This window comes from Clarias gariepinus, chromosome 18, assembly GCF_024256425.1.
Source record: "Clarias gariepinus isolate MV-2021 ecotype Netherlands chromosome 18, CGAR_prim_01v2, whole genome shotgun sequence".
In the NCBI taxonomy this organism is placed as follows: domain Eukaryota; kingdom Metazoa; phylum Chordata; class Actinopteri; order Siluriformes; family Clariidae; genus Clarias; species Clarias gariepinus.
The window spans coordinates 4,635,709-4,654,669 of record NC_071117.1 but is presented as its reverse complement, the minus strand read 5'-3'; the positions used below and the strand labels follow the sequence as shown (position 1 = coordinate 4,654,669).

Here is an 18,961-nt window from a genome sequence, read left to right as displayed (position 1 = left end):
TTTTAGAGTGTATAGTCGATTGTGAAGAAGCAGCAGCTGATTGTCTTGGCAATAAGTTTAAATCTTATAACTAAATAAATACACATGTGCAATGGTAAAGGAACATAAACGTTTGGGTCTCTATGCAAATGAAGACTTGAATGATATAAATGTACATTTAAAAACTTCATCAATTTAACTTAACTTTCAACTTAACACTCTAATTCTTTTTATTTACTTTTCCACCAATGTTAAGATGCCTTTAGTAAAACACACTGAACACTCTGAAGTACTACAGTATGCACTAAATTTGTTCAGTTTAACCACTGCATTCACCTAAAATTTCACACTACACAGTCTAATCACTTTCTCAAACACTTACTCATCTTCTATAGCGCTATCCCAGGAGGCTTAGGGCACGAGGCGGGGTACACCCTGCAGAGGGTGCCATTCATCACAGGGCACATACACACACTCACACGCTCATTTACACACTACAGGCAATTTGGGAACACCAATTAGTCTAACCTGCAAATCTTTGGACTGTGGGAGGAAACTGGAGTACCCGGAAAAAACCCACCAAGCACGGGGAGAACATGCAACTCCATGCACACAGACATTGGAATCGAACATGGAACCTGGAGGTGCAAGGCGACAGTGCTAACAAAGTCTAATCAAGTTAAATACGTTTTTTAAATCAGTAAAATACACAAGCTTTTCTTATGTAGATTCAGCAATTACTTTTTACATTGTATACACTTTTAACATGTACAGTATAAATTCTTTCTTTTAAATGTGACAGTTTCAAACATGTACTGTATGGTTCCCATGGTCTGTTGTTTCACTTTCTCCGTTGTGAAGGCTGTGGGGTTATTTGTTCACACACTGGTGTTAAAACCTCCCCAACACAATGCATGTACAGATTCACTCTAAAGCAGAGACAGACATGCATTAACATGGGTTTGGATATAGTAGTAAAGATTTTTTTCTAGACCTTCTACTTCTTCTTTTTCTTATTATTATTATTATTGGTTCTTTTTTATAAAATAAAGGTAACACACAACTACACAACATATTTTATTGCATTTATTATTATTATTATTATTATTATTATTATTATTATTATTATTTCATGCATTAAAATGTGATATGCTCATTATTTCAGATTTCAGGACTATTTGAGCAATAAAACAGGAAACCGAAGGGTGTGTTTACTGTAACTCTTGTTAACCACAGACTCTCTCACGCTCTACTTTAGTTATAGTTTGGTTACTGCACATGAAGGTCAAGAAGGCACAGTAAGAGAACAATATTTTGTCTACATCATTTTACTAAATTTCCTCATAATGTGTACTTTTTGTGAATATAGAAAGCAGAGTTTTTTTTTTTTTCTTTAGTCCGGTTGTAATTTGTGTTCCAAAATTGGGAACTTTGTAAGTTTTGTTAACTTTTCCTGATTGTCTATATTTGCTGGGAATAATGGAGATATATGAGATGTTTGTGGCTTGTTGTCTGTTTATCTTGTTTGTGCATTTTGTTGTTTTTATTGTTTTTACTTTTGGTCCTGCAAATGTGACAGTTCTGTATGAGCACAATATGTATGATCGCATAACTCTCTTAAACACGTCTTTGAAAATAATAATAATAATAATAATAATAATAAAAAACAGATTAATGAATTATAATCGGAGTTCCACCACTTTTCCTCTCAGCTGTTCAGCCTAGTGTCGCGGTGAGAGAGCAGGTTGGTGGGTGAGATTTAATGTCTATCTGACTTCTATATCTGTGTGACGTTTCGTTTATTTGCTGCCTGCCTTCTCTGCAGTTATTTTTCACCATAACCTTTTGACTTTGTGTCACCATGTCTCCGACCTGAGTGGTTCATGAGGCAGAGCTGCAAGCAGGGAAATCTCCACCACTATACTTGTTTACCCGTGCAGTCTAAAATGTACCATTAAATACAGATGTGCCATCAACTCACGAACCCTTATGAATAAATCATTCATTCTGTTCATTCATTCATCACCGTTTAGATTTTTTCTTGTTAATGGTGACCTGGCAAAAAGTCAAAATAATTTTTTTTTTCTGAAATTCTTTCCCCTGATGTTTCTTTTCTCTGTTCCTTGTGAGTTTCTGTTTGAGGAAGAGGGGTGGCTGTAATATTTAAAAGTCATTTTAAGTGCAGAGTCTACTCTCTGAACAGTTTAAAGTTTCTAATTAACTAGCGTAAGTATGCATCGTTAATGAGTTAAAAGTTAATCTAAAAACAATCTGCTGATCTATAATGTAATCAGTGATATTATTATTATTATTATCATTATTATTTCAGGTTGAAGCCTATGTACTGTACATGTCTGTGTGTCTCTCTGTACAGCAGAACTCACTGTCTAACTTATTCATGCAAAGAAATCACATTCTGTAAGGTTGAGTATCTTAAGCCTTGTTTACACTAAACTTTCTCTCTTACGATATGCTAAAGAATGCCAGTTCCCTTTCAAAGGCTACACTCAAGGATAAACATTGTCTCTCGTTCCACGGAAATTTTTTTAGCAAAAAAAAAACAAAAAACATTAGACTGCAGGTTCTGTCGGGTGGCCGGGGGGGGGTTGGGGGGGAGCCTCAACGATGCTCTCTTCCTTTTTCTTAGCAATCTCGATATGAGTTAACCTTTTCATGGAGTAAGCTGTATTTATCCTGTGTTTTACTGCCATCTACTTATTTATTTGTTTAAATATAGTTGAGGTGGAAGCGCAGGGTTATATGATGACGCCTTGATATCAGCAACATGTGACATGTGACCCATCATGTGATATGTATCTAAAGTGATCAAAGATGTCTTTCATTGTCCTGGAGTGTTATTTAAAATCATAAACTCTGTTTTAATTTGCAAATAATTTATTAAATTACAAATAATTAATTTAATAGTCCAAATATTTGCACTACTGAATTACATGTTTCATCAACATGCTCTGTTATATTTAATGAGTTTAAACCCATTTGTCTTTCCTTAATAACTGAAGTATATTAAAGGGGTCATACAGGCCTACATGCACTTTTTTAAGCTGTTTGGACTGAACTGTGTGTTAGGAGAGTGTGTACACAACCACTCTACGATGATAAAGAGCCGTCCAGTGATTTTCTTTTCATTTATTACAATAACATGCCCCTTCTGAAATCAGCCCAATCGCAATTGCCTGTCAATGTGACGCCACACCACAAGAGGCCGCTCCTACTATAGTTGATTGACACTGGTGTTTTAGCAAAGACCCGCCCCGAGTGAGAAGAAGCTGTCGGCCATTGTTTTTCGCCGCTGGAGCAAAATGGCGCCTAAGCGAGTGTTGTGTACAGTTGTTGGGTGTAATAGCGAACACAGCAGTCGTCATTCACTACCGACACCTGAGCCACTGAGGACGCAGTGGCTGAATTTAGTTTTTGAAGCTAACGTCCCCGCTGATTTACCTAAATGCGTTCATGTTTGCGATAATCATTTTTCACCAGACTGCTTTATAAACGCGGGTCAATATAAAGCAGGTTTTACTAGGAAGCTGCTCCTAAAAATGGATCTGTACTAACGCTTCGTGTTCCTGCTTCATCTTCACCAGGCTCGGTGAGTGTAATTTCTTTTTCTATGAATTTTTGCAGATCGCCTTTTCTAATAATCACGATGAATGCGGAGTGTAAGTTAACTTACACTCTCATAGGACATGGTTATGTAGTCTTCTCTATGTACATCCGTCTCTATATAATCCCTAATCGCCCGTTTATAATAAACAATGGACTAAGGTGATTGTCTAGTTGCAAACTGTGTACGTAGTCGGAAAACTTTATTATGCTTACCTTTGTTACGTTAGATGGTTTATAACGATGTCTGTCGAAGATTAAGAAGTCATGTAAACACATCAGTAAACACATCACGTTCGTATCTCTCTCAGTAAGCTTCTCCGGTTTATGTTGTTGTTGCTCGCGGCAGCGTAACAACCCGTTAATTCATGCCCATGCAGTGATGAGAAAGACAAATCGAGTCGATGCATGTCCATTCTTTTAATTTCTGCGTTGTCAGGCGATATTACAATCTTCCGCGTAGGTTCCGTACTTAAATCAAACCAAAAACTACTTAAGAAAACAGGCTCAGGCTCTATATTCCAACGTTTTCCAGTTTGGACTGCATTACCCACAAAGCATTGCCCGCACTGGACTACACTCCCGGCTATACCCCACGTGTGTTGTGAAGACACGCCCCACAGAACTGGGGGGGCGGGCTCAGCAGAGATCATAAGCATTTAAAGGAACATGCACTGAAATAGGTTGCTAAGAACAGAGCTAGTTTTTACCAGTTAAAAGTAGTGTTTTTTTTTACACAACCATTGAGAATTTTTAATTAAATATATTACAAACTTTTCATTAGGACCCCAAAGATCATATTAACATTTAATGAAAATTGTTTCTGTATGATCCCTTTAAAGCTGTTGATTGTCCTCTAAATGTAATTCCTGCAAAGCTACTTAAAGAGGCCAATAGTACAGTGGGGACTTGCCTAGTGGTTTCATGTCTTAGTTTAGGGTTTGTTCCAGCTGTTTATAAGCATGACGTTGTCATGCCATTTCTTTAAAAAAAATTACATGTAGATACATGTATAATGTCAAATGTCAAATCACACACCTATTTCTCATATTTCTTTCCTATTTATTCAGAGTTTTATAAAGTCATGTTTTTTTTTCATCAGTTGCAATGTTTTTTTAGAGGAGAATTCTCTTTTAAATTTTTTTAAAATCTGGTAATAAATCGCGACATGGTACTGAGTCAGCACCACTGAAAGTTTTTAATGAAATTCTTTTATCTACTGAAGGTAAAGAAAATCTGCTTTACTGGTGCTTTTTAATCCTACTGCTGCACTTGACACTGTGGATCATGAAAGCACTTGATTGGTTGTTGATATGCTCCCTTTGGCATCAATTATTAGTAGACACAAACTTTCTTTCTGCCTTTGAAACTCAATGACAAACATACTTTGCAAACTGTATTTGATTAAATGAGTTTAGAGGTGATAATATTGAAATGTATAAAAGATAGATTTATGTCCATACTGGACTCGGTAGGAGTAAATCAGTGTGTAGTAGGACCCACTCATAAAGCAGGTCACACTTTAGATTTAATAATATTATTCGGATTAAGTATAAGAAATTTATTCACAATTCCACTATCTGAAGTTATCTCAGATCACTATCTTGTCTCAATTCAAGTGTGTCACAGTAATAATGTACGCACAGCGCCACGCTACCATATGAAACGTACATTCACATCAACTACCAAACAGAGTTTTATCAGTAATCTCCCAGAGTTCCCAACTTCGATTAGATCACCGTCTGACCCCACAGAACTCAATCAGGCGATAATGTAGCTCCAGTTAAAAGAAAAATTATTAGAGATAAGAAACTTGCTCCCTGGTATAATGATCACACGCGCACTTTAAAACAGACTGCTCGGAAATTAGAACGTAAATGGTGTCAAACTAAATTGCTAGTATTTCAAATAGCATGGAAGGAGAGCATCCTGAACTATAGAAAAGCTCTTAGTGTAGCTAGAAGAACATATCTCTCCACTCTTATAGAAAATAACAAAAATAATCCTAGATTCTTATTTAATGCTGTAGCCAAATTAACCAGAAATAAGACCACTGCAGAAATCTCCACAACAACATCATGCAATAGTGAGGACTTCATGAACTTTTTTAATAATAAAATTGTAAATATTAGGCATAAAATTGAGGTTTTGAAACCGAACAATGTAATTGATGCAGATGTTAATCTAGCCATGTCAGATCAGAACCTAGAATACTTTACTCCCCTTGAAGAGAATGAACTAATTTCACTCATCTCTTCTGCAAATTCATCAACCTGTATATTAGATCCTGTACCGACACATTTTCTTAAACAGATAGTACCAGCAATAACAGAACCCCTGTTGAGAATAATTAATTCTTTACTCAGCATTGGTTATGTTCCAAAATCTTTTAAATTAGCAGTTATCAAACCAATAATTAAAAAACCTGACCTTGACCCTTGTCAGCTGTCCAGTTACAGGCCAATATCAAACCTCCCCTTTATCTCTAAGATTCTGGAAAAGATAGTAGCGGAGCAGCTATGCTCATATCTACATAGAAATGGCATACAGGAACTGTATCAGTCAGGATTTAGGCCTCATCACAGTACAGAGACAGCACTCATTAAAGTAGTAAATGACATCCTATTGGCCTCTGATCAGGGTTGTGTAACTATGCTTGTATTACTCGACCTCAGTGCAGCTTTTGACACCGTTGATCACGCTATTCTTCTTCACAGATGATGTATTAGGAATTAAGGGTACAGCCCTCTCCTGGCTCAGATCCTATCTGACCCATCGTTATCAGTATGCAGACTTAAATGGTGATTATTCTGCATGTTCTCTAGTGGAGTTTGGCGTTCCGCAGGGTTCAGTTTTAGGTCCACTGCTTTTTTCCCTTTACATGCTTCCTCTGGGCAACATAATCTGTAAGCATGGTATTAGTTTTCATTGTTATGCTGACGATACACAGTTATATGTCTCAGCAAAACCTGATGAGAAAAAACAGCTTACTAAAATTGAGCAATGTGTGCATGACATAAGAAATTGGATGCTAATTAACTTCCTTCTGCTAAATCCGGATAAGACAGAAGTTCTAGTCATAGGACCGCATACAGCTAGGAGTAAAATTTTAGATCACACCGTAACTTTAGATGGCCTTTCTGTTCCATCAAATGCAACAGTGAAAGACCTTGGTGTGATTATTGATTCCAGCCTTTCATTTGAAGCTCATGTAGATAATATTACCAGGATAGCATTCTTTCACCTCAGAAATATTGCCAGGATAAGAAATTTATTGTCGCTAAAGGATGCAGAAAAACTAGTTCATGCTTTTATCACCTCTAGGTTGGACTATTGTAATGCCTTACTGTCTGGTTGTTCAGCTAGATGCATAAATAAGCTTCAGCTAGTCCAGAATGCAGCAGCGAGTGTCCTCACTAGAACCAGAAGATATGAGCACATCACCCCTATCTTATCTTCACTGCATTGGCTCCCTGTGAAATTTCGCATTGATTTTAAAATACTACTCTTGACATATAAAGCATTCAATGGTCTCGCGCCGCAGTACCTGAGCGAACTGCTAGTGTCTTACGATTCGCCACGCCTACTTCGATCAAAGGATGCAGGCTGCTTGTCAGTAGCGCGTATTATAAAAAATACAGCTGGGGCCAGAGCTTTTTCTTACAAAGCCCCAAAATTATGGAATAGTCTTCCAAATAGTGTTCGGGACTCAGACACAGTCTCAGTGTTTAAGTCTAGGCTAAAAACCTATTTATTTAGCCAAGCATTTTTATAAATATATTAGCCTTAGGTAAAGGAGCAGATCTAGGGGACTCATGGACGTAGAGTATTAGGTGAACTGGTATGTTTGGATGCTGTCTTCCTCACTCTCATTGATCACTCAGGTTTGTTGACGGTGAGGTGATTGTTTGCTTTACATCTCAGTTCCCCCTCATGTTTGTGTTTCCTTCTGGCTCTCCCTTTTAGTTATGCTGTCATAGTTAGTCCTGCCGGAGTCTCTGCTTGCACTCTACAGTTAATATACATTCACATTATACATTGTGTGACTGTGACCATACCTAACTGCCATCTCTCCTCTTCTTCTCTTCCCCCCCCTCTTTCTTTTTCCTCTCTCCTCCTGTCCCCCCCTTTCACTCTTTCTCTCTCTCTCTGTCGAGCTACACATGTCGTTCCTGAGCTGCCAGTGATCCAGACTCCCTCTGCCCTCCGGACCTGTCTGACCCATCCTGGTGCCCCGCTTCTGGCTGAAGATCTCGTCACATGGATGCCCCGTGTGTCTCTCTGGGATGCGTCTGGTGTCTGGGAATGATTCTTTCTACCTAGAAAATGGTTCTGGCCTTGACTGGTGTTGGCAACTGTTTCTCTGGGGACTTGACAGTTCGATAGTTCAGGATTGAAACTTCTTACAAGTCTAACTGGGTCTTCAATAACTACCTGGACTCCATATTAACATCAATTAACATCAGCTATTATAGCTGAACTGCCTCCCACCCTACACACTGTATAAATGCAGATCATTTACTGCTTTCTGTTTCACCCAAATGAGGATGGGTTCCCTGTTGAGTCTGGTTCCTCTCAAGGTTTCTTCCTATTACCATCTCAGGGAGTTTTTCCTTGCCACTGTCGCCCTCGGCTTGCTCCCCAGGGACAAACTGACCATTTTGATTCATACAAATTCACATTTCATACAAACTTAAATAATTCTTTTGACTGTGTAAAGCTGCTTTGCGGCAATGAAAATTGCTAAAAGCGCTATACAAATAAAATTGAATTGAATTGAATTGAATTGAATTGAAATAGATAGATAGATAATAGGTAGATAGATAGATAGATAGATAGATAGATAGATAGATAGATAGATAAAAAACACAGCTAAGTAAATAGTTTTCAATTTTTAGAATTTCTTTAAGCATGATGTTGCTTTTTGTTTTTGTTTAGTAATTTATTTTCTACATTCTACAACAATACTGGGGATTACAAAACTATAAAATAACACATATGGAATTAGGTAATTACGTAACAACAAGAAAAACAACAGTTAGTTGTTATTTTAAGACACAGAGGTCAGCCTTTCTGTAATAGCTTTTGCAAGAACAGTATTGTCAAGTGCATTTGCAAAATCCGTCCAGCACCATAATGAAACTGGCTCTCATAAAGGAAATCCCAGGAGGGCGAGACCAAAACCTACCTCTGCCGCAGACGAGAAGTTCATTTAGAGTTATCAGCCTGAAAAATGACCAATTAACAGCACCTCAGATTTGAGGCGTTATGAAGTCTTTACAGAGCAGAAGTAGCAGAAACATCTCACTATTAACTGTTCAAAGGAGATTAATGCATTTTTGGATGCCTTTAGCATTCCTTCATTTTTTTTTTTCAAAATTAGTAAATTGTATTCTGTTCTTATTCTGACTACTGTCTACTTTTTCATTTTATTTTTATAGACATTCTCCAGCAGTGCTTTCCATCACTATGCTTTCTCCCCTTTATCTGGTCTTTCTGTTTATGATCTCAGGTAAATCTTACATTTACATCTTTACAACTACACACATATTGATGCTTGTTGTAAATAAAACATATCCCTGTGCTGAATCCCATTCAACTAAGACAGAGTTCTGTTTCTAAAACAGACAACAACTACACACAAACCTGAACTCCATGCCACATGTTGTGGTTAAAATCTGAATGGAACTGGATTTAAGAGAAACAAATGTGAATTATCAGTGTGACCTCTAATAACCTCTTTCATGTATCATGTTTCAGGAGCTCTTGGGAATAAATGGAGTGTGACATACAAACCAGAACATCTCTGTGCCTTAAAAGGATCTACAGTGTTTATGAACGGCTCGTACACACACCCAACAGATTTTACAGTGAATAAGGCATTTTGGGTAATAAACCCAGTTAAGGGTAAAGAGTCGGCTGATCTGAGTACTGTATCAGGTTACTCAGGGAGAGTGGAGTATTTAGGAGATAAACAGAAACACTTCACCCTCAGACTGAGTGACGTGAAGAAAACAGATGAACATCAATACTGCATTAGAGTCATAGGACAGACAAGTAAAGATAAATACCTCTTTTCTCCAGGAGTGAGACTCACTGTCACAGGTAATGTAGATCACAATGATTTATGGAAATTAATTATTATGAATAACAGCATTTCTGTTTACTGTACATAATCACTTAAATAATGCAGTGTTAAGTATTGTGTGATTTTGATGCATAAATAAATTCTTTAAAAAGCACTAAATCTAAATTTGTCTAATGTCTTTCATTGTTATATTTATGTTTCTACAAATGTTCTAGGAGCATCACAAGCTGAAATCACTATTTATTTGTATTAAATGTATAGATTTTAACAACTTGTTCTGAATCTCCTGATCTCTCAGAGCTCTGAGTAGAAATTCCTGGTAAAGGTGGTGGAGGAAAACAACACAGTTATAGTGTGTAACACCACCTGCAGTAATAAAATCATATTTTATTATATTTACATATATCACTCAGGCCATAATCTATCATTAGACACAGGAGGATCAGGAAGAGTATTTTTATCTCTCTAACGTGTTCTTTGAAAAAATAAACTGAACAATATGTATATAATAAATATGTGAATAACACATATAGGTCTTATATTGTAGCAGATAAACAAAGAATAGACAGGGTGGTAGACCACGTGTCAAGGGTGGAGATCTAAGTATTATCCATCAAAGTATTACAATTTCAATGCAAATGCTAATCAAAATTCCACTACATTCAAACAATACTGTGGCCTGTTATGCTCTCTACTTATCATACTAAAAGGGACAAACAATAAGACCTATTAAATATGTAAATGTGGTTTAAAAAAAAAAAAAAAAAAAACATTTGCTGGACCTTTTTTTAGAATTGTTAAAAGTGATGTTGTAATTCTGCAACAGTGGGCTTTACAGGGTTAAGAAAGCAGAGTGTAAATGTTCATGCTTTACTGGCCTCAGTACCGTTTACCTAATTTACTCTGTCTCCCTGTGTTTAAGATCGTCAGGTTATCGCTCCTGCAGAAGTGACAGAGGGACAATCAGCCCTTCTGATTTGTAAAACCACCTGCAGTCTGACTGATCCAACATTCATCTGGTACAAAACCAGCCGTGATTTAACCACAAACACCATCAAGAGCAATAAAGTCCACCTGCAGTCGGTCAGCAGTGAGGATGCAGGCAGTTATAGCTGTGCTGTAAGAGGATATGAACATCTCCCCTCTCCTGCTCACACACTCAGAGTCAGATGTGAGAATATTTTCATGAATTAATAACTAAATAGACCATAAAACATTTTGTATTCACAGAAAAGTCCTAATGTAAGTTACAAAAAAGAAACTTACTTTAACATTAAACTGCCTTTATTCTTTGTGTGACAAAAAACTGTTTATCATATTAGCAGGTTACGTGCTGAAATATTTATTTCTAGGAGCACTTTTGGTGACTGAGTCAGAACCCAAGAAAGTGCACAAGGAAGAAAAAAAATTGGCAACAGGGTCATGGCCAGCCAGGGCTGATTGACATATGAAGTGAAGGCTGACCCTTATAGTCTGATCCTGATACCTGCTAAAAAAGCCTTAATGCTGGTTGCAGTAGAAAGATGTCTGACCTGCTGATTGATTGGAACAGTATCCTCAGAGATTACTATCCATTATTAAAATAGAAATAATTACTGCACTTTGACATCATGACCAAAAAAAAGGGAAAGAGATAAACACTTACTGACCTGATAACACTAAGGTGTTCCAGAATTATCACAATATAAAATATTTATTAGAATCACACCTGTATAAAGAGATTAGAGTTTCATATTCTATAAGAGCCACACACAATCTCTCATGATTTGCCAAAATGAGTGAAAGTCAGAATGTAACATTCAATTAATTTTACTGTTGATCTTGTTAATAATAATAATAATAATAATAATAATTAACACAACTGAATTATTGTTATAATTATTTAACCACATTAAAACTCACTACTATGTACTTTTAAATTTACGTCACTGTACAGTGGTTACTCAAGCGGAATGTTTATGACTGCCGCGCACTCTGTTGCGGCCGAACGACAACAGCCAAAATAAATCAGTCGCAATTCAAGGTAATTTGTGAAATGACCGCCAGGTGGCGCAAAGGGACATTTTGCAAAACAGCTGCAATTCATTTTGTTTAGAAAGACTCTCTGTTTATTATCTGTCTATTGTAATTATTAAATAAAATAGCACAAACAACAGCTCAAGGGCTTGTAAAAACATTTTTATTTTTAACGGTAAAAATGTCAATTTTGGACTCAGTGGTCGGAGCACAACGTAATGATCTTTGTATAATTAAATGACTCGTGGCATGAATTTTCACGAGTCGCTTTAGTTTCAAATAATCATTTAATGCAAAATCCTCTGACAGGCGAGCCTTTGTCTCAATACGCCGTTTTAACGGGGGTGGGGATAAGAAACCGCACCGGCAGAACTAGACTAATGATTATGAATGCGTCGGGGAAAACAGCAAGGAAACTGACTGGCCATTTTAATAATTTATTGATAAGTTGATGTCTTTTTGTTTCGGCTGTGAGTGGATGCGCTGTAGTAATCCACGTTTCATACGAATTACATAAGCTGATTTTTTTTTTCCTTTAGTTTATATAAAGGAAAACGTTTTGCTTTCTGTAAGTATATATTTTTCACGTATGTGAGCCGAGTATACAAGGAGTTTCGGGTTATTTTCTGACGCGCTCAAGTTCACAAAAAACGATACAGAATAGCTCTGTATCCCTGTTTGCTTTCATTATTTTGCAACATCATAACGTTTTGTCGTCATTGTGCATGCACTTAAATAAAAGTAAAGTCTTATAAAGGCTATGTAGCTTATATAGGTTTATTATATAGTTTTTGCCCATTAATCTGACAACACCTGTGACTCACCCACGTTTTCTGATACACACAGCCAGAGTACTGTAATTTTAATACTGTGATTATGAATTTGTTTAACTACAGTGTTTCACTTTATTTTATCCGCTACTATGTGCAGCTCATTAATCCTGCAGAGAATGAACTGATGCCCGAGGCGTCAGTCTATAGTTATATAGCGCCCCTCAGCGGTAGAAGCCAGAAAATGCACAAACCCAAATGTCGCCACCGTGAGGCGTGGCGGTAAAACCAGAAAAACGCATGAGTAACATCTGTAAATTTGACATTAATATATAGCATGTACCTTAAATTATTACTTTTTGGAAGGCTAAAATCATTCAAGTACAGTGTTGTGTACATTTCCTTGTTTATTGTATAATTGTGTTAACAAGTATTGTTTTAAATTTTTATTGTTTTAGATTCACCAAAGAATGTCTCAGTGTCCATCAGTCCCTCTGGTGAGATAGTGGAGGGCAGTTCAGTGACTCTGACCTGCAGCAGTGATGCTAACCCACCTGTGGAGATCTACACCTGGTTTAAGGATATGACATCAGTAGGAAAAGAAAAGACCTACAACATCTCCAACATCAGCTCTGAGGACAGTGGAGAGTACAAGTGCAAGTGCAGTAATGAAGTCGGACATCAGGAGTCCAGCAATGTAACTCTGAATGTTCTGTGTAAGTTAAAATTAGATCTCCTCACAGCCAATAAAAGATAAAATTAGCGACTATTTAGCGAATACTTTTCCTATGCATTTTTCATATTTTAATAATTGCACCTAATATTGATTGATTGATTCATTGTTGTTGTTGTTTTTTTTTTGTTTGTTTCTTTTTTTTTCTTGGTTTTAGATCCTCCAAAAAATGTCTCAGTGTCAATCAGCTCCTCTGGTGAGATAATGGAGGGCAGTTCAGTGACTCTGACCTGCAGCAGTGGTGGTAACCCACCTGTGGAGATCTACACTTGGTTTAAAGAGAGAACATCAGTAGGAAATGAAAAGACTTACATCATCTCCGATATCAGATCTGAGGACAGTGGAGAGTACAAGTGCAAGTGCAGTAATAAAGTGGGATATCAGGAGTCCAGCAGTGTTATTCTGAACGTTCTGTGTAGGTTAATGATGAAGATCTCCTCACAGCCAATTACTGATAAAACCATCACTTGTTCATAAAAGTGTTACTTACATATCTATTTTAGATCCTCCAAAGAATGTCTCAGTGTCCATCAGTCCCTCTGGTGAAATAGTGGAGGGCAGTTCAGTAACTCTGACCTGCAGCAATGATGCTAACCCACCTGTGGAGAACTACACCTGGTTTAAGGAGAAGACATCAGTAGGGGAGGAAGAGACCTACACCATCTCTAACATCAGCTCTGAGGACAGTGGAGAGTACAAGTGCAAGGGCAGTAATGAAGTCGGACATCTAATCTCCAGTAGTGTAATTCTGAATGTTCTCTGTAAGTCAAAGCTGAAGATGTTCTCACAGTCAAAAACAGATTCATCTATCATAGATTTACTTTATCATAAAAGGGTTATCTTCTTTCCTATTTTAGATCCTCCAAAAAAGGTCTCAGTGTCCATCAGTACCTCTAGTGAGAGTTTAGTGGTGATAATATTGAAACATATAAGAGGCAGTTCAGTGACTCTGACCTGCAGCAGTGATGCTAACCCACCTGTGGAGATCTACACCTGGTTTAAGGTGAATGAATCCTCAGCTGTAGGATCTGGACAGAGTTACAGAGCTCTACAGAGTGGACAGTACTACTGCGAGGCTCAGAATAAACACGGCTCTGAGAGATCAGCTGCAGTGTCCGTCACTGTAAATGGTGAGGCTGGTGATGTAAATCTATAAATCAAAATCACACTGATAAACATTTCAAATCATGATTGTCAAATCATTGTCCACACAGGGTTTTGGAGTTTAATTGTGTACACAACTGTTGGAGTCTTTGTGTTTGTGTGTATTTTTCTCATCATCACCTTCTTTTTTATAAGGTAAGAAAATATTTAATTGGAGTGAGGCTATGATAATAATTAATTAATACATCCATGTCCTCATAGACCTTGCTTTTTAAATGTCATGTGTGGTGTTGTCATGATGGAACAGGTTTGGGGCTCTTCGCTCCAGTGAAAGGGAAATTATAAACCTACAGAGTCATTGTATAGAACTGTGAGCTTCTGACAATTTGGTTAGAGTTTGGGGAAGAATGACATTCAATTCAATTCAATTTTATTTATATAGCGCTTTTCACAATGGTCATTGTCTCAAAGCAGCTTCACAAAAATAAAAGGAATTTTTTTTTTAATAAAATTTTTGGAAGTGTGTATGTGTGAGAAAAATGTGTCTAGATAATAATGAGATGAATGAATGATGAATGAAATGTCCCTGATGAGCAAGCCAAGGGTGACAGCGACAGTGGCAAGGAAAAACTCCCTGAGATGGCAATAGGAAGAAACCTTGAGAGGAACCAGACTCAACAGGGAACCCATTCTCATCTGGGTGATAATGAATAGAAATTATATAACATCATGTGTGTTATGCAGCTGAAAGTACACATATACTTTAAATACACATATAAGTGTGATTATCAGGGGTGCACATACTTATAGCCATATGGTGTATGTTTAGTGCTTACTGTTAGAGGATTAATATATTTATTATAGTTTATTTAGTATTAATACTGAAATGTCATTTTCTTTTCAAGGAAAAGAACTGGTACAACACGAGATCAACAGGTACATAATGTAGAGATTAGTCTTCAGATGTGTATTTGTTCTGTCATTAAACACTTAGTTGTGTTTCTATTATAGCAAAACAATCAACAACAAGGTGATGAGTTACTGTTTCCGCCACAGTGGTTATTAATTTCCTGTAACAACGAGTGGTTTATTTCTGGAATAGGCGGTACTTAGACCAGTAATTTAATTTTGATTACAGTTTTGGTGCTTCTGCTCCATAATTACTTACTTACATCTATTTTCATTGTAACTAAGTGATCCAAATAGGGTCAAGATCACAGCAAGGTCAAATGTCAAATATTTTTTTTTTATGTAAATATGTTATAAAATGTAAATATAGCATCCTTCCTGTTCATTTTGTTTCGTATTTTAAGCATCAGAAATAATAAGAAGACAAATGGCAACAGTAAACCTAATGGTTTCTAGTTTTGTGGTAATGTCTCTTGACAAATTACCACATCTCTTACAAACCAAGCAGATCAACAGAGCACTTCCAGGTCCTTTCTCTCAGTGTGCTAAGCTATCCTTCACCGCACACCTGTACCTGGTTAAGTAATTATCTTGCGGCTTTATAAACACACAAAAAGAAAAATAACTAACCTGAATCAGTGGTCAGAGGAACCTTGGATTGTGAGTAATGCGGTTTGAGAAGCAAAGATTTTTAATAAATTTTGACTTAAAAACTGAATAAGCCAAGTATCATGATGCACTTCTTGTTTTGAAGCTGAGCGTCATGTGATCACAACTGAGCCAATGGTTTTTCTTTCTCTTGTGCTGCGGAATTGTGGGTAATCGTCTCCCTGCTGGGTCTTAGTGCTCGTCTCTCACTGGTATAATCAACGACCGTGCATGCATGTACTGTTTACTATAACACTGTGACCACGTGTGTGTGTGTTAAACATATATAATTTTGTGTTTGTATGCATGTGTGTACAGTGTGCATGTACTGTTTATTATAACACACGTGTGCGTGCATGTAAAGCAAAAGAAAGTTTTATTAGAGAGGTTAAAGATCCATATTTTCCTCTCTGTTTCAGTCTACCGTTATGTATGTGCACACGACAGAGAGAGAGCACATTCACATTCACAAACACCAGGGGAGATCGCTCACACACTGCGCGCTGATTTTTTTACTCCCTGAGGAAGTTAAACTTGAGGTCTCTGGTTATGATTCTCTGTTCGCGGATTAGACCGACATCAGACAGACTGTTTCCTCCGCATGCACAAAACTCTCTCATGCAATACAATTCCCTTTATGTCATCGCCCCACACTTCCCCCCCACGTCGTAATGGATTCCCTCATTCATCCTGTTACACACTGACTAAAACACACAGATTGTATGCTCTGCTCCTTCAGCACCTGCACATTTAATTCTTCTGTATTCAATAAAACTCCTCAAATACCTGTTTGTCTGCTATCATGCTCGCACCTGCTGTGTCTCATCTAACCAAGGGTGATCTTGAACATTAGAAGTAAAAGAAGGCTGGGATTGTGCTTATGAAAAAGTGTGTTGCAAATAGTGTTTATGCCACTGGACGTCTGTGATTTTGTACGTATACTTCTTAATATACAAGAAAAAATAAAAAAAAATAAAAAAATTACCTTTTTAAATTTCTGGTTGGCTAAATCTCATAATCTTATATTGTGTTCTATTTTCATTTACACTTAGTGCCTTTACTTAGTATCTAATGTTTAACACTGCTCTCTTGAAGTTGCATTAGTAAAAGAACAAATATTCAGAAACACAAATAGGCAAAAAGGGGCAGAGTTTAAACTCCTTTATCTCTGAATTAGAACTCTTCCTTTTAGTCCATACAAAAGGAAATACCGTCAAATAAAAATTAAATAAAATTGCCTGTTAAGTTGAACTTAAAGATAAAATATCCTCTTTCGTCCAAGTCCTTTTTCTTTTCCTATCATGGAGGGTGCACCATCAGATGTGATGGACACAACATGTTTCAGGCTGACCCTTCTTTGTGTTAACATCTCTTTTATGGCCAAGTAGATGTCTTCTCCTCTGTGTGTTGTAAGTGCTGTGGCACCTACAGTAAGATGTCCTCAATGAAATCCTTATTCTCTGCATGGTCAAATCTGACGCACTCCACCACAAGCTGTGCATTGTCATTAATATCAGCCGAATTATCAACTGCTAAAGTAATGCGAGGTGCAGTCTGAATAGCAGGACACATCTGTTGCTAACATTTCAGCTCTGCTTGTAGCTGTCGTGGTCAAAATGGGGGTTTGTGTAATAGTTACTCTCAGTTCATGTTTTTCTTTTCCATGTAAAAGTGTTTCACACACAATGCACTTCTTTACTTTTTGCCGTCTGTAAAGGGCTTGTTATGTTTTCCTAAAATACACTGTATTCTGAGTAAACATTTATATTGTATGCTCATTGTTGGGTGGTAAGTAAGTCATAGGGGTGCCGTGTAGATTGCTCATACCTCGGACTGCTGGGGGGAAATTTCTTTAAAGTGTCTAACTTCTTTAATGTTTCCATTTTTTTACAACCGCAACAGAGTCAGAGCAAATAAGACACACAGGCCTCGTACAGCTTGATTCTTAAAAAAGAATGAATGCATATTTTTCCACCCATTCATCCCGGAAAATGCAAAATGGAAACACCTCTGACCTGAAGATTCACCCGTCATATAAAGCACTGACATTGATGCAGGCGCAGACAAATGTCACATAACCATCTCCGAATGACTATACACATTTAAAAGATCTGTTGATGTGATGCATGTGCTGTACAAGTCCCTGTGAATGAAATATTATTACAGAAACCATGACATATTAAAACAGATTATTATGGTCCTGTGATATTTAGCTGAGGAGAACTGAGGCGATCACTTTATTCACTCCTCCATCTCTCTGATGTCATTTCTCCCACCTTAGGAAGATTTACATAATATTATAGCAGAAGCAAATGCAATCAACCCTCCACCTGATACAGCCTCGGCCAATCAAAATGAAGCTGCAGACTCCGGGAACACTCTGGAAGCTGAGAGTCCTGCTGTAGAAGCTTCTGCCTCTGAGGAGGAGGTTCAGCTCACCAGTGCCGACTGCAGGTGAGAGGAGCCGATCTGTTTTTCACACTCTAACAAAGCTGGAAATTATCTTTTGCTGGACGTTAGTGAGATCATTTATTCTCTTTCTGTAGGCCCGACAATGCTGAGGATACCAGTGCTATGTACGGAAATGTGAACTAAACACCATTCACCCATAAGAACTTCTAGATACTCTTCGGATTGACACACATAAGCATAGAAGCCATAAGCCATTTTTTATTATAATGATTTTTTAAAATAGTTTTTCATGCATATTTCATGCATAATATGCGTTGCATATTATATTTGCTATCTGTATACTAAAGTGTAAACTTTACAACTGCAAAATATTGGATGTTTCAAAAAGGGGGATTAAATTAAAGCAACCATTAAGCGTTTTAATATTGAAATATATGGGTAAATGCCAATTTGGTAAAACGCCTCAGCACCAGGAATAACTTAACGGACGTCCTTAGGTGAAAAATTCCAGTAGGTCCAGCCAGACTAAAAAAACATTCCCCTGTTCAGGATTACCTTCTCAAGATCATCAGATTTTAAGATTTTTTCCTGCAAGTCTAAAAATCTAATTGTTGTAAAACTGCTTTGCGCAATTAGCTATAATAATAATAATAATAATAATAATAATAATAATAATAATTA

General features: G+C 37.1%; 1 protein-coding gene across 1 annotated transcript; it reads left to right on the top strand.

Annotated features, from left to right (window-relative positions):
• Positions 1-1,257: 1,257 nt before the first annotated feature.
• LOC128506991 (B-cell receptor CD22-like) lies at positions 1,258-18,922 on the top strand. Its single transcript, XM_053477608.1, has 12 exons — positions 1,258-1,277; positions 9,042-9,112; positions 9,361-9,705; positions 10,611-10,859; positions 12,933-13,190; positions 13,365-13,622; positions 13,711-13,968; positions 14,065-14,337; positions 14,422-14,506; positions 15,217-15,247; positions 18,150-18,322; positions 18,415-18,922. Exons 1-12 carry the CDS (start codon positions 1,258-1,260, stop codon positions 18,461-18,463), a joined length of 2,070 nt encoding a protein of 689 aa, XP_053333583.1. The 3' UTR covers positions 18,464-18,922.
• Positions 18,923-18,961: the final 39 nt, after the last annotated feature.

Coding starts and splice junctions, on each gene's coding strand:
- LOC128506991 (XM_053477608.1), top strand. CDS start 1,258: ATGAAGGTCAAGAAGGCACA. Junction 13,623..13,710: donor TGTTATTCTGAACGTTCTGT/GTAGGTTAATGA, acceptor TATCTATTTTAG/ATCCTCCAAAGAATGTCTCA. Junction 18,323..18,414: donor CTCACCAGTGCCGACTGCAG/GTGAGAGGAGCC, acceptor CTCTTTCTGTAG/GCCCGACAATGCTGAGGATA.